The sequence below is a fragment of the Cariama cristata genome, unplaced genomic scaffold (genome assembly GCF_000690535.1).
Source record: "Cariama cristata isolate BGI_N322 unplaced genomic scaffold, ASM69053v1 scaffold4784, whole genome shotgun sequence".
Taxonomy (NCBI): Eukaryota; Metazoa; Chordata; class Aves; order Cariamiformes; family Cariamidae; genus Cariama; species Cariama cristata.
In genome coordinates, this window is record NW_009611093.1 from 61,395 (window position 1) to 74,925 (window position 13,531).

A 13,531-nucleotide genomic window follows, 5' to 3' on the forward strand; every position below is an offset into this window, starting at 1 on the left:
GATCAGCGCAGGAAGGCAACGACCGTCAGTGAGGAAGGACATTTACCCTTTAAGGTGTCCTGCAGGGGACTTTCGGAGGAAAGCACATCATCTTGCAGTGGTGCCACCGAGAGACTCTGCGTTAGTACAGAGCTGACACGGCAGACAGAGCTCGAATAAACGATGATGGAGCTTTCTCGTCGCTGGTACCTCTGTGAGCACCTTCCACTGAGTGGAAGGACTACCAGCGGTGGGGGAGCTGAGATCAGCTGGGGAAAAGTGGGATTAAGAAGTAAGATGAGAACCTGATACCCTGCCAGAAATACAGTGTATTTCCTTTAGTTTTTAAAACACATGTGTTGATTCAAATCTCTCGGTGACACAAAGGTTGCTTACCAGCATCACCAAGAAAGTGTCAGTGGACTAAGCAGGTAAAGTGATTTATTTTGCGTGCTGTTACACCTGTTTACTTTGAGCTGGTCAAGCAGCAGGAGAAAAATGCCCCTTTTAAAAGACTAAACATCCCACGCTCATTGTTTTAGGGTTTGAAAGAACTCTTGAGCTCAGCTGTGCTTTCAAAGATGCTAGAATTCAACTGAAAACAGTCTTGATGTGCTTTCTGTGTCAAAATAGTGTCCATAGGGGCAGAGAGGAGTTGGGGGGGTTCTTTTTGCATTGTTTTTTAGCAATCAGTTTAGATACAGAGACATCTCACTTTTCATTCCTGCACCAGAAGGAAGACTGTAAGACTTTTTGTTCTCTTGCCACAACTCCATTCCCATCTAAAGATGATGGCAATGCCTTTGGTTAGGATTATCCAACCCTTTATTTAGTGGCCTTCAGCTTTGACCAGCTTACATGGTCAGTGTTTCCCACACCAGGCTGAATCCTTCCCCAAACTGGTTTGTCCATCTCCGAGATCAAGACCAGGAGGGAAAAATATTCTAAGGGTTTTTCCTTAAATATCTTTTCATATAGGAAGTGCCATAATGCTTTTTTGGGGGAAAAAAAATTGGAAATAGTAAGCTCAGGGTTTACAGCAAGGTCAGGAAGGTGCCTCTTGGTGCCATTATGAAAAAAAATTTGCCTTAAAGAATTTAGGAGCCTCTGAAAAATCTTATTTGTGTATCGTTGATAGAGATTTTGTCCAGCAGCTCAATTCCTGGAGGATTTTGCCTGAATTGAGCACGTTCCAGAGTGGAAATGCAGCCTCTGGATGCTCTGGGCACTGCTGGGCGCTGGGTTTGGGCTGATGAACAGGCTACCAAGGGTCGGACACAGGGCATGGCCAGAAGGTAAGAGACAGCCTCACGCATAAGACAAGTGAAACGCAACCTCCCAGCTTATTTCAGTCTGTAGAGCCCTGGCGTCAGGCTTGGTGGAGCTGGCCACAGCTGAACGCTTCAGAGTTGTTCCCCGACGAGATGTTCCCCGTTCTCTGGGTCAATCTGCAAAGAGCCCAAAGAGATGTATGCTTACAACCACACGTGGTCGGAGCCGTGTTGAAAAGGTATGGAGCACTGTTAAAAACACTGCAGGTTTCTGAAAAATGGCGTAGATATCTCAAACTGTGGCTACACCGGAGGGATTTTAGGTTCTGTATCTCCTTGCCTGTTTACCAAGTGCTGAAATGAAGCCGATGCAGCTCCACGGGGATGATCGACTTTGCAGCCTTAGCATTGGTGCTCAGTGTTGGCATGTGGGACTCGGGAGGACAAACCAGCCCATTTTTAAACAATTATTAATGCATTTCAATCACTCCCCATTTATGAAGCTGGTTGACTGCAGGGTTGGAGAACTCACTGCAGAATTCCCTATGAAATTCACAGGTTTATAATTAATGATTTGAATTGTGAACAAACAGGAGGCCAAAATACTGTGCTCCCCAAGGAGGCGGTGGACTCGCCATCCCTGGAGGTGTTCAAAAAACATTTAAACATGGCGCTTCGAGACGTGGTTTAGTGGGCATGGTGGCGTTGGGTAGACGGTTGATCTTTGAGGTCTCCTCCAACCATAACAATTCTATGATTCTATGATCCTGTGTTACATACATTTAAACATACGCTGCTGCTCAGCGAGGGAGAGCCATAAAGGGTTTTCCATTCTGTTAACCTCCTGTGATGGCCAGTGATTGCAGCAGATTTGGAAACGCATTTTATGAGGTAACTCGAGTCTCAACTACTTGAAGACGTCGTAAAAGGGTGTTGGAGGAACCAGACAAGCAAGCTTAGCAAGTGGTAATCCATCAGATAAGCCCACATAAAAAGTTACAGGTATAATCTCGCAAAGAGTCATCCACAAATGAGAATGAAATTTGCATTTTGTCAACATAAATGGGTCTTTTTTCTGAGTTGTGTTGGGATCAGCAGAACTGTGGGTTTTATAACCTTTCTTTTTGGCCACAGCATGTTGCCATATGAAGTGGCTCAGCTTTGCCCTCATAGGAGAGACATTTGCAGTGTTTTCTCCAAAAGAGCTGAGGGTTTGGGCTCAGCGACATCCATAATGAATGAGAGTGTCCTAGCAGCATCTGGAACACAGCGGTTGTGACTGAGCGCTCTTTCGGTAATGAAAAGACATAGGAGATCGCTAATCACAACTGCAGGGTAATTACCCATGTTAGGCATCCACCGTTTGTTCATTGTCAGCCTCTGTGTTTATGCGTTGTGGTAAAATGTCTTTGAGTGGAAGGGTGGATAAGTAACCCCTGTAATGCAGAGTTTGTGCAGAGGGAGGACACGGGGCAGGATCCTGCTCTCTGGGTGACATATGGGGAATACGTAAGGTTCAAGCAGTTCAAAAAAAGGAAACAGGTACAGATCAAAGTGATTTTTTTAAAAAATCCAAAAGAGAGGAAGTTGGAAGGCTTACAGAAACCAAGGCAGGTTAGCATCACCAGTCTGAAAACAGCATAGCCATATAGAAAGTATATAAAGCTTGCATAAAAGTGTTTTTCCTTGTTTATTCTGTGTTGTTCTTGTTAATTCCTCAATGTGAAAGGTATAAGAAGTACAGTGTATGCTTCCTTCTAATTAGTTATACTGATTAAAATATAGTTTGGGTTTGTTTTTTTTCCGGTAACACTTTCTGAAAAGAAACCTGTGCTTCCAAAAGACACAAAATCCAGCGGGTCAAAGCATGTGCGTCACTGCATCCATAAACACTCATTTTTCACGTCAGGTATAAAAGACCAGGTAGCATATTTTCAGTAGGCTGATAACGTAAAAGCGATGACATTACATTTGCTGTGCAATATCAGAGACCTGGTCTTATGCTCTGGAATTATTCCCGTTTCTACAATCCTTTATCTATTTAATCTGTGATATTACAAGCTTGATGTTACATTAAAAGTATTAAAAAATCTGCAAGCGGGTTAACTTTTTTTTTTCCTATGGGGATGTAATAATCACTCACGTAAGAGATTCTTGGTTCATGTAATACCAAAATAATGGAGAAGAACTAGAAGGCACTTTCAGTTACAAATATTTGGGCTTTATTTTATACAGTATTATGAAAATGAGTTGCACTTTACCTTAGACTTTTTCAAGGCCATGATTATAGGTTTGAGGTAAAAATAGCTCTGAATGGAATTAAAAATAATGAATTTAGTATTGTCAGAAATATAGTCATATGAAATCGATGGCTTGCCATCCATTCCAATTTTTCCGGAATTATCTAGACTTTGCTGTCATTATCTGATGCCCCAGTGCATCTTGCAGAATATTAATGAATCTGAAAATAACTCCTGAAGTTTGCAGTGGGATCACGACTGATGCAATGTGACAGAAGATTCGATGCAGCATCTTGTACTTTTACCGCCCTGCATCGGTTTGTGGCGGCCCAGGTTTTTTTTTCTTTTTACCACTTATCAGGTGTTCCTAATCTGAGAATCTAAGCAGCAAAATAAATCACTCTTACAAACATCTGACAGGAAATATTTCCACTTAGTGTGAGTCACCCAGTTCAATGTGGTATTACTCTGGGTTTTGAAGAAGAAAAAAACCGCTCAAATCCAATACTTTTCTTCTTTTTGGGTCATCTTTTCCTACTTTAGAGAACATTGTCATGGTAACTTACGCATTATCTTTTTTTTTTTTTTTTTTAGCATGAGTTACGCAGGTCATTTCTGTCTCCCTCTCCCCCCAGTCCTGCTAGGAATGGCAAGAGCAGCTATTCCTTGGAGAAGGAAACTCGGAGCAGCCAGGAAGCCCTCCGTGCTGGGAGGCATCTCCGACCCTGATGGTCCACGAGAAGATGAGGTGTAGCTCCTTGGGTATTTTGACATTCCTGCAGCAGCTACTGCAGGCGTTTGCATGAAGAGGGTTGTGGGACAGCGTTGCCGGTAAAGCCACGTGCAGTGGAACAAAACCCGGTACCTCTCAGCCAGGCAGCCCCGGTGAGTCACATTTCAATTGTGTGCACCAGGTCTCAAGGAGAGGCCCTCCAAGTCATAGTAATGGTAATGCTGAGGTTAGTTTATCAGGGTTTATTTATCAGGGTTTATTTGTTTTCTGCCATCAGACAGTACAATAGCAAATTCCCACAGTAATGAGTAAGTAGGAGTAGTCTACAATGAAAGGAGGCTTTGACCGCAGAGCTTGGCAGCATCATTGCAAAAATGACTTTTAGATGTGCCTTTTCCAAGGAAAATGTGTCCTTGCACTGTTTTAAAAAGTGTCTAATTTCCAATTTGAATTTTAGGTGATGTTGGAACTTTTTTAAAATTTCTTTTCTCTTGTCCTTTTTGGGATGGGGGAGGGTGTTTGGAATTTTTTTTTTTTTTTTAAATTAAGATTTGCATTTCTTTATCATGCAAGCCTCTAAGCAGGTCCAGCTAAACCTTGAAGGTAGTATCTTATTGTTTCTGTCCGTGTTAGAGAAATAACTCTAACCTGGAGCGTGCTGCCAGTCCCTTCTGGCAGAGGCCAGGTCGCTGGCGTGACTGGGGCTATTTCCCAGCTTCCCTTTAACACTGGAGCCAGTGGGCTCCCACTGTCGCTGCTTCAGAGCCACCTCCACTCCCCCTGCTCCTCGCAGTGCTGATGTCTCAAAAGCCACCTCGTACTTTAGATTTATCGACTTAAGAACTAGCCAAGTGACCCTGACGGAGCACTGCCTAAAAAAGGTCTAAAGGACTTTGACTGGTTTGGTGTTTTTTTTCCTTTTTACTCGCAAAGTTAAGGTGCAGTTATTAGTGTGCTACCCTTCTGCCAGTTCTCCAGGTTTCCTCGCTGGCTATTTCCAGCCACTTTCTTTTCAACTACAATGATAAACTTTTAGTGATTAAGAAACAAAAAAAGGGATAACTGTGAATGTGCAGTTCTTGGTTGTGAGAATGGGAAGCTGGATCGTACTGGCACAGGCAAAACCTGCTCTGGTGCTGAGCTGGCAAGGAGGAAGGCGCAGCCGGGGGGAGCATCGGTACCTCTGCGGAAGGGTAGCAAGGTATAAAATGGGAGCTGATAAGGTAGTTGGCTATTATTCATTTTCCTGTTGAAATACCATTACACTTGTGACTTGGGATATTACTTACAGGGTAGTCTCTGCAGGTGTTCTACTAAAATAGTATTTAAATGGAATTAGCAAATTTGGAGGACGTGGGCGAGTTGACATTCTCAGATAAACCAGAAGATTTTCTGATAACCCTAACTCATGCTGCTGACGCAGGTTTTACCTAAGCCCATGCATATGTTTCCTTTTACTCCAGACAACCAATGTCTTAATGCTTACTTGCGAAAGTGGGGAGAAAAAAATTATGGGCTATGGATTTACTCTGAAGTCAGTATTTTGTCTTTTCTGTTTAATGAATGCCTGGGAAACAAAGTGACATTTGTTTCTGCTTGTGGGTGCTGCTGGAGACGAGTGTGCTTTGAATTCCCATGCGGGCTTGCTATGGTGCTCGCTCCCGTGTGATGCAAGCTGGCCACAGCTTCAGGCTTGCGTGACGTCTTAGTGACCGGCTCCTTGTACCCCACCGTGCCGAGCAGCTTTCTCCTTCTCCAGGATTATTTTATTTAGCCCCCACCAGCTTTTCTGTTTGCAACCTAATTTGCTTGTATTTTGAATTATAAGACATTCATCTGGTGTTTATACATCGCTGATTTAACCCTAACCCTGCTGCTTTGTTGTAAGCAAAGCCCACAATTTCTTTAGTGTGCTTAGAATAAAAGCCAAAAGCATTCTTAGATACGTGCTTACAGAGGTAATTCTGTTTGAAAGAAAATGGTTGGTTAGCTTGTAACATATGTGGCTTTATATATCCTTGCGTTTCTTCTGAATATGAAATGTATATTATTCAGACATACAAGTATGCCTGAAATCCTCCAAAGGCTGGTTGTCCTTCTGTATATTTCAGTCCTTTTTCCTGCTACAAAGAATAAGCCTGTCTGAGAAAGATGCCCGGCACCTGATTTTGCAGACGGAGGATGCCCGCAGCTGGGTGCCCTTGCTGGGAGGTGGGCAGCGTCCACGGAGGCGCGGTGAAAGCCCGGTGAAACCGCCTCGCCTGAGCCGGACGCAATGCGCGGGTGACTCCGGGCCCACCACCGCTTTTGCGGAGGAGACCAGGGCAGCTCTTCAGGTGGAAACCTGTACGTGGTTGTCTCCTGGCGTAATACGGTAGAAATGTATATTGTTTTGGAAGTATTCCCTGCTGGTTTTACTATCCGAACTAACATAAAATGCTGAGGGGTTTGACAGTCACCACTCCAGAGTCTTTATTTACCAGTGATGCACTTAATTACTTACATAATACACGCTTGGTGTTTTTCCTGGTTAACAGAGAGGGCAGGAGATTTGCTTGGCTGCAGAACGTTCAGTGATCTGGAAGAAAAAGTGACATGGAGTAGTAAAACAATTGTTATTTATTGCTTAGCCATGAGGAACTCAGAAGTTGTTAAAAAGCAGCAAAATTTGTTTCTATAGGAAATGTTATGCCCGAAATTTCTCCAATCCAGCTAAGAAGTGAAGAAATAAGCTCCTTTTTATTTTAATGGCGTATCCCTGAATAGTTGGGCTTCAGCCCCCCAAAAAAGGCAATGCTTCTGAACTTTACTACTTTTGTTAATAACTTTTACTGAAATTCTGGCTTCTGCAATTCTTTTATTTAAGAAAAAATCCCTCTATAATGAAAGCACTTTGCTTACCACAGTATCAAAAACTGTTAATAAGGAAAACAAGGTTTCCTTGCTAGCAAGCAAATGCATAACTGCAGATGTAGAGCTGTTTCATCAGCTAGTCCGTTCCAAAACCGCTTAATGTCTTTGTTGACAAAAAAAATTGGGAAGGATGAAAATTCATGTGGGTTTTTAATCACAGTGAAAGGTACCAGGATGTTTGAAGGCAAGTTGGGTTTCTGGTGACATTACGGATTTAGTTTTTACTTGTGGAAGGGGCAGCTAAATCTTTCAAACATCTTGATCTAATGCAAAACCTAAGCCAGGAGAATAAAACATCTTCCAGAGCAATGAAATTACATTGAATATCAGCCTCTGTGGAGCAAATGACTGCGTTGCCTTTACCTAAGACCCAAGAAATCACGATACTCCCGTTGTTACGGGGGGCAGCTGCCTCAGTACAGCAGTCCATGTCTGTACCTGTCTGTCTGTTTGCGTGCAGGCGTCAGAAGACAAACTCAAAAGAGTTTGCTTTCCTGGTAGTTCATCCCAAAGCATGTCCCCAGCGAGGGGTAGGAGGGAAGACTGGACGATTTCTTTGCAAAGAGCCATTAATGATCTTAGGAGCACTGAGTCAAGTTGAGAAGGCTTTTATGTGTGAGACTGGCGCGTTGGCCGGTGGTTGCCCGTCGTGGGGTGTTGAGGTTTCTTCTTCACCCCTGGTCACTCAGCACAAGCTCCATGGGTCCCGGTTTGCGGTGTCTCTGTTCTTCTACTTCTGCATGATCTGAAGCAGATCTTCTTCCACCCGTAGCACGGTGGTCCCTGGCACCCCAAGTCAGGCAGTTGTGAGTGGGCTTGTTCCCATGGGATGTGGACCCTGCGCTTGCTCCGGGCATGTCTGGAATCCTCGGAAGTGAGGCTGGGCACACAGCATCACCTGTGTTCTCTTTGCGTATGGTTTCAAAATGCGACTGCTTTTAATATGAAATAGTATCTAGCCAGACAAACCCCGCATTTCTCTCTGTCTCAGTTCCTTGAACACCGTAGAGCGTTCCTGGGGTGAAGGTGGAGTTGGCTCCCTCTCCCCTTGCATGTGACACCTCCGCTGAACCATGGAGGCCTGCTCTCCTGGTAGCCAGCCAGCTCTCTGCCTGGCAGCACTGCTCTGATTTCATGGAAGAAAGCCCCTGGTCCCTTGAACCCACCCAGGCTGTGCGTTGTTACGGCTGTCGTCAGCACCATGGCGTCTTTGTTCAGTCGCTGAGCAGTTTTTATTTCCTACCCCTTGGCAGGAGGTTCTCCTTACTGCTCTCAAAGCTTTGTCCAAGGTGTTTCCACCGGGGTAGGCAAATGTTTGCCTGTAGCAACCTTCACTGTCCTTGGGCCAGCGAGCGTGAGGCATGGCACCCCACCGACTGCGCCCCTACCAGCATCTCCCTCGCCAACACCGTTTGCGAGCAAAGCTGAATTCCTCACTTTTGTATCAGGAGACGCCCCAAACCACCACCCCGCCCTGTGGAACGAGCCTTAGTTGAGACACCTCATGATCCAAACCAAATTTACCCCCAGCTTGCGTTGCAGTCCTGGCAGTGACCAAGTTCCCTGAACGCTGAGTGTTGTAGGAGGTCTCTGAATCAAGTGGAAATGAATATGGATAAAATGAGACGTGAGTTCGGTTGGACTTGATGATCTTTGAGGTCTCTTCCAACCATTACGATTCTATGATTCAGAGGGGTTTCTTTTTGTTTTTTCCAATATAGTGGCTAAAACTTAAAAATACCAGATGTATCAAAGTTGCTGGAAATGATTTTAAGTAGCTGGTCAAACTGATGCAACAGAGAACAATTGTATTTTTTTAAGTTTTGAATGTGTGGGGATCAGTTTTCTAAAAATACGTGTTTTTTTAAGTGTAGTTACTGAGATAGAGAAAGTTGTGCTTCTCTTAGTCTCTGATATAAATATTTTTGCAGTGCTCTGTTGTTACTGCAAAAGAAAAAAAACCCAGACGACCTGATTCAAGGCTGGGGGAGTTTGTGTTTCTTGGATGTTTGTTTTGCAGCTCCTTTTTATAGCCCAGGCTTGGGAGGGGAACGGGAGGAGGGGTGGGAAAGCACGTGGGGAGAAAACCAAGACGGTCGCAGGACCTGGACGTCCGTTCCCACACCTTTCTGAGAGCATTGAGCTTGGCTTTCCAGCCTGAAGGTGGGGATGCCCGTGCCATTGCCATCGTGCACGGACACTCTCCAGCGACCCCGCTCACGCACACACGTGCCTTTTCCCAAAGACCGCGTCCATCGCTGTGAAGGGCTCAGCCGAAGTCCTGGTCCGGTCAGCAAGGGTGCCGGGCTTCAGCCCTTCGAGGCAATGAATGACTCGTTCCATTTTCGTTTTGCTTGACTACAAGGGATCCAAGTGAGCTGAAAAAATTTTAACAGTAGGAGGTATCAAAAGCGATGCTGAGGAGGAGCAGAGATAGCAAATTGGTCCTGCTCCTGGAAGACGCCTTGGGGGAGCAATGGGGAGTGTTGAGTTTCACAGCTCCATCTTATTTTTTCTTCCTTTTTTGTGGAAGATATAAACTAACAAAGCATTAAATAAAACTGAAGCCCAGTTCTGAGCAGCTTGATTTACAGCCCTCTTGGTCATGTTTTAGGTTGGTCCACATCCAACCCACATAGGAAGGTTTTAGCTCCTTTATAGATAAAGGTATGCTTTATGAGTACACTTACACTTGTATAAAGTTGCATGCAGCGATTTAGTGTAATCCAGGAGTGTCCTTTTGCTCAATTTACATTCCTTTTAGCTGACAAAACCTGAAGGGGGGAAAAAAAGTCCTCCTTATGCCTTAGGCTTGTGCAAAAACTTCCCCCCAGAGGTGGGAGCTTTGGTCTGCTCACGCTCACCATGTGATTAAGAAAAAACCAACCTTAAAGGTCACATGGACAAACTCTGGCCTGGGGAGGACTGCTGGTGGGCTTACCTGACTCAGGCTGGGCAGCTGTGGCTGGAAAGCCTGAAATGTCAACAGGAGTTTGGCCTTGGAGTTCGTCCCGTTGAGGACTGTGACCCTGGGCTGCGTGGCGTGGTGCCGCCGCTCGTTCCCGAAAAGGTAAAGGTAGAAATCAGCCCATGGCCACGAGACACGTGCTGAGGAGAGGGAGGTCAGGTTGTGGAGAGGAGAGCTGTTTTCGGATGTTGTCTGCGAAACAGGACTTGTACCGTGTTACGGATACTGGGATTATTTTAGGTTGGTGAGAAAAGCTTCTGCTCCTGCAGTAGCTCTTTCGTGAAAGCCAGCTCAAAACTTTTGTCAGGTCAGGGAAAACAAGGATGCTAAAACTGGGGAGATTGAGCTGGGGGAGCTGAAGAGGCATGGGCTTTGCAGTCCCGACTCGCAGCAGTTGCACTGGTTGGGCCAGCGCTGCCCGTTTCTGCTCATTTTCATGGAGAATGGTTTATTCCAGCAAGGGTCTGTGATCTGGTTTCAGCACGATGCTTCACAAAGCCTCAGGGGTTAACTGACGGATTGCTTGAGGTTTGACTTTTCCAGCATTTCCTAATCAAGGAATGTATAGAGAGCGATGTCAGGGTTTCATTCAGGCTTTCTTATGCAATCTCCTGCAAACACATCTTCAGGCAGATCTGACCTAGATGTTTTTTCAGTGCACTCCTGCTCAGACAGGAAAATAGAAGAAAGCCCACTGCCAAATGGAGTTGAGCTGTCAGATTCCTCACCAAACATTGTCTTTCTGCACAGTAACCAGCTGTGATTATGCTTTGCTGTAATTACGCTTTCCACAAGGTATTTTCCATAAGACGTGTCAGCAACCATTGTCAAGGACAGGAGAAGCAGTACGAGAGAGCCCCTGCTTCCGAGTCCTAGCTTTCGTATCTGCGTTGGTATTGATCCTGAATGCTTAATGCTACTTTTGTGATGTTTTGGAATGTACTAAGTAATGTTCTAGAGATGAACAATTAATTTAAAGAAACAACCCCACAACCTACAGTAATAGTTTCCAATAGGACGCTGTTTGTGAGCATAATGGCTTGCTCAGGCAAAGGCCTTTCCTAACAGCCGTCTGTGTGCTCCACGTGGTGTATATTTAGTTATGTGGCTGTTACTGAGCTTTACTGATGCGTCATTCAACCAAAGTTCTCCTTAATTCTACAAAACCTTTTCTAATCAGAAGCACCCACATGCTAAATACATAACTTGATCTCTGCGCCTTGGTCTGTTGGCTGATTTGGTCATTAGCAGATAAGATAATAAACATTTCACGAAGACTGACTCATCCAGTGACTTACCAGTGCCTGAGTACCAGCATTAGGGGAGAGACAGCGATATTTGAAGACAAAAAAAAAGTTTAAAGTGCTCACTGCTCTCATTGTATGAGGTCTTCCTTCTTAGAAAGTTTCAAGTTTTGAGGTTTAAATCACCATTTGGGTTTCTGCCTTGAACTGTGGTGGTTCCCTGTCTGACTGATGTCCAGGCAGAAGCCCTGGCACAACTTTTCCATGCTCGGCTTCGTGATCGCTGACTTCTGGCACCTCGTTTCTTTCCCGTTAGCACTCTTCTGGCAGTGCCTTTGTGATAATTGCAGACAAAATGATCCCCTTGCTTCTTCTGTCAGCGTTTTGGTTTGTATCTCACTTGCTGGTGTGGTTCATACAAAGAATTAAACAATCCATGAAGCCTTGGGAGAACAAGAGAGAGTAAAAGGTAAAACTATTCCTGATGTCTAGGGGAAAACCCTTGTGACAGTCCTAAAATGTGGTTAGTAAAAGTTGATGGGTTTCATTTGACCGATGATTTTATCCTCGTGTATTAACTATTAATTCTATAAATGTAAAGGAAGAAGTTGCGATGTTTTGGGTAGATGCTAATTGTATGGAAAAAAACATATTTTGAAATAACGATAGAGATTTTAGCCTGGTAGAAAACAGATGAGACCTGGAGATGCCCTTCTGCTTTTATAAGCACCGCAGAGTCTGTGTTACCTATAGAAATTCAGCAGATATACAGTGATTCTGAGTGCTGAAACTATTCCAGTGTCTCATAAGGAAATCTCCCTCCATACTGGCTGCACTTTCATCTTCAAATATTTTCAATTTGTTTCTCTATCACTGATGCTGCTTCACCGGGAATGACCTTTAGTACACAGCCCCGCTCCCGGCAACCTCTAACATTTCTTCTGCCAGGCTCACTGTAGGAAATCCTTTGTACCTATAGACATACCGGTAGGTAAGGCCAATGGGCTGGGGATCTTGGGAGGCCTTTTCACGTTGGTCTTCATTAACAGGTTCCATATAATTTGAACTTTATACATATAGTTAGATACATTCTTCTTTTTTATATATATCTTCTTTATTTCTGGGCCTTTGACAAGATCCTTTTACTATATCCCAATATCCATCTTGTGTGAGAATAACTACTTAGATGTGACAGGACTTTTCAGAGCGAATCAGTGCTGCTACTTAACTTGCTTCTAAGTTGATATTGACACTAGAGCCCCTGTGTAAGACGATATAAAACTCTCCTGAATTTCCAGGCTGGAATGTCCTGTACAAGACTTTTGGATTCTTGTTTTCCCCTGTACAAAATCTGTTCTTCATACCTGAGGAGCTTTGTGCGGTGGCTCCAACCACGTTGCAGTCCCCAGCGTCTGCAGCGACAGCTTTGGGGATCACCAGATTGGAAAGAAAAGTGGAAGTCTCAGACAGAATTAAATTTTTGCAAGTTTTGCAAAAGTCTGCAGCTAAGGAGAGACCCGAGCTGATGCCTGCGTGGAAAGGAAAGGTGGGCAGAGCTCAGCCGTCCTCTGTCCTCTTTGGCAGCTGCTGGCCGGCCGGCACGTGCTGCTCTCGCTCGCCAGTGGGTAGCCAACCTCTGGGTCTGCTGAGGTTATTTAGGTGGTACCAGGAAAAAAGGAGAGACACGGGACACAAATTGTCAGGAAACCAGAACTCGCTATCCTGCCTCCATTGCATGCCTGAAAAACCATTATCTTCCTCATGTGCTGTTCTTGCAATTTTGTTTTGTAGGAATCGGAGTTTCTCTGTCTGGAGTTTGACGAGGCCAAGGTGAGCCAGATGCTGAAGAAACTCTCAGAAATAGAGGAGAGCATGACTTCGTTGACTCAGACCACTTAACCAAATAAAGAGATTGCAACTCAGAAAACGAATGACTTTTGGTACTTTTTCATAATTCCTGTTTCTGCACATAAAATAGGTAATGATTGCTAAATCCCGATTATAACTGCACAATGCATTCACAACCAAGTATGGGCTAAGTCACACTGAAGGTTTCTCCATCCCCTCCTCCAGGCCTGTTCTCCAAGGCGGTGGCAGCATCGTTCACATAAAGCTTTGCATAATCAGGCCTTTGAGCGGAGCGTAGCTTTTCTCTTTTTCCCCTCAGTCAATTTTTGAGTCTT

General features: G+C 44.5%; 1 protein-coding gene across 1 annotated transcript in view; it reads left to right on the forward strand.

Moving 5' to 3' along the window:
• The window catches only part of COMMD1 (copper metabolism (Murr1) domain containing 1), a gene marked incomplete at its 5' end in the record, with an annotated part of 52,333 nt that extends 39,064 nt beyond the window's left edge, over nucleotides 1–13,269 (forward strand). Inside the window, one exon of the mRNA XM_009698104.1 lies at nucleotides 13,140–13,269. Within this exon, the coding sequence (XP_009696406.1) occupies nucleotides 13,140–13,247 (108 nt within the window). The remainder of the gene's footprint in view (nucleotides 1–13,139) is intronic.
• Nucleotides 13,270–13,531: the final 262 nt, after the last annotated feature.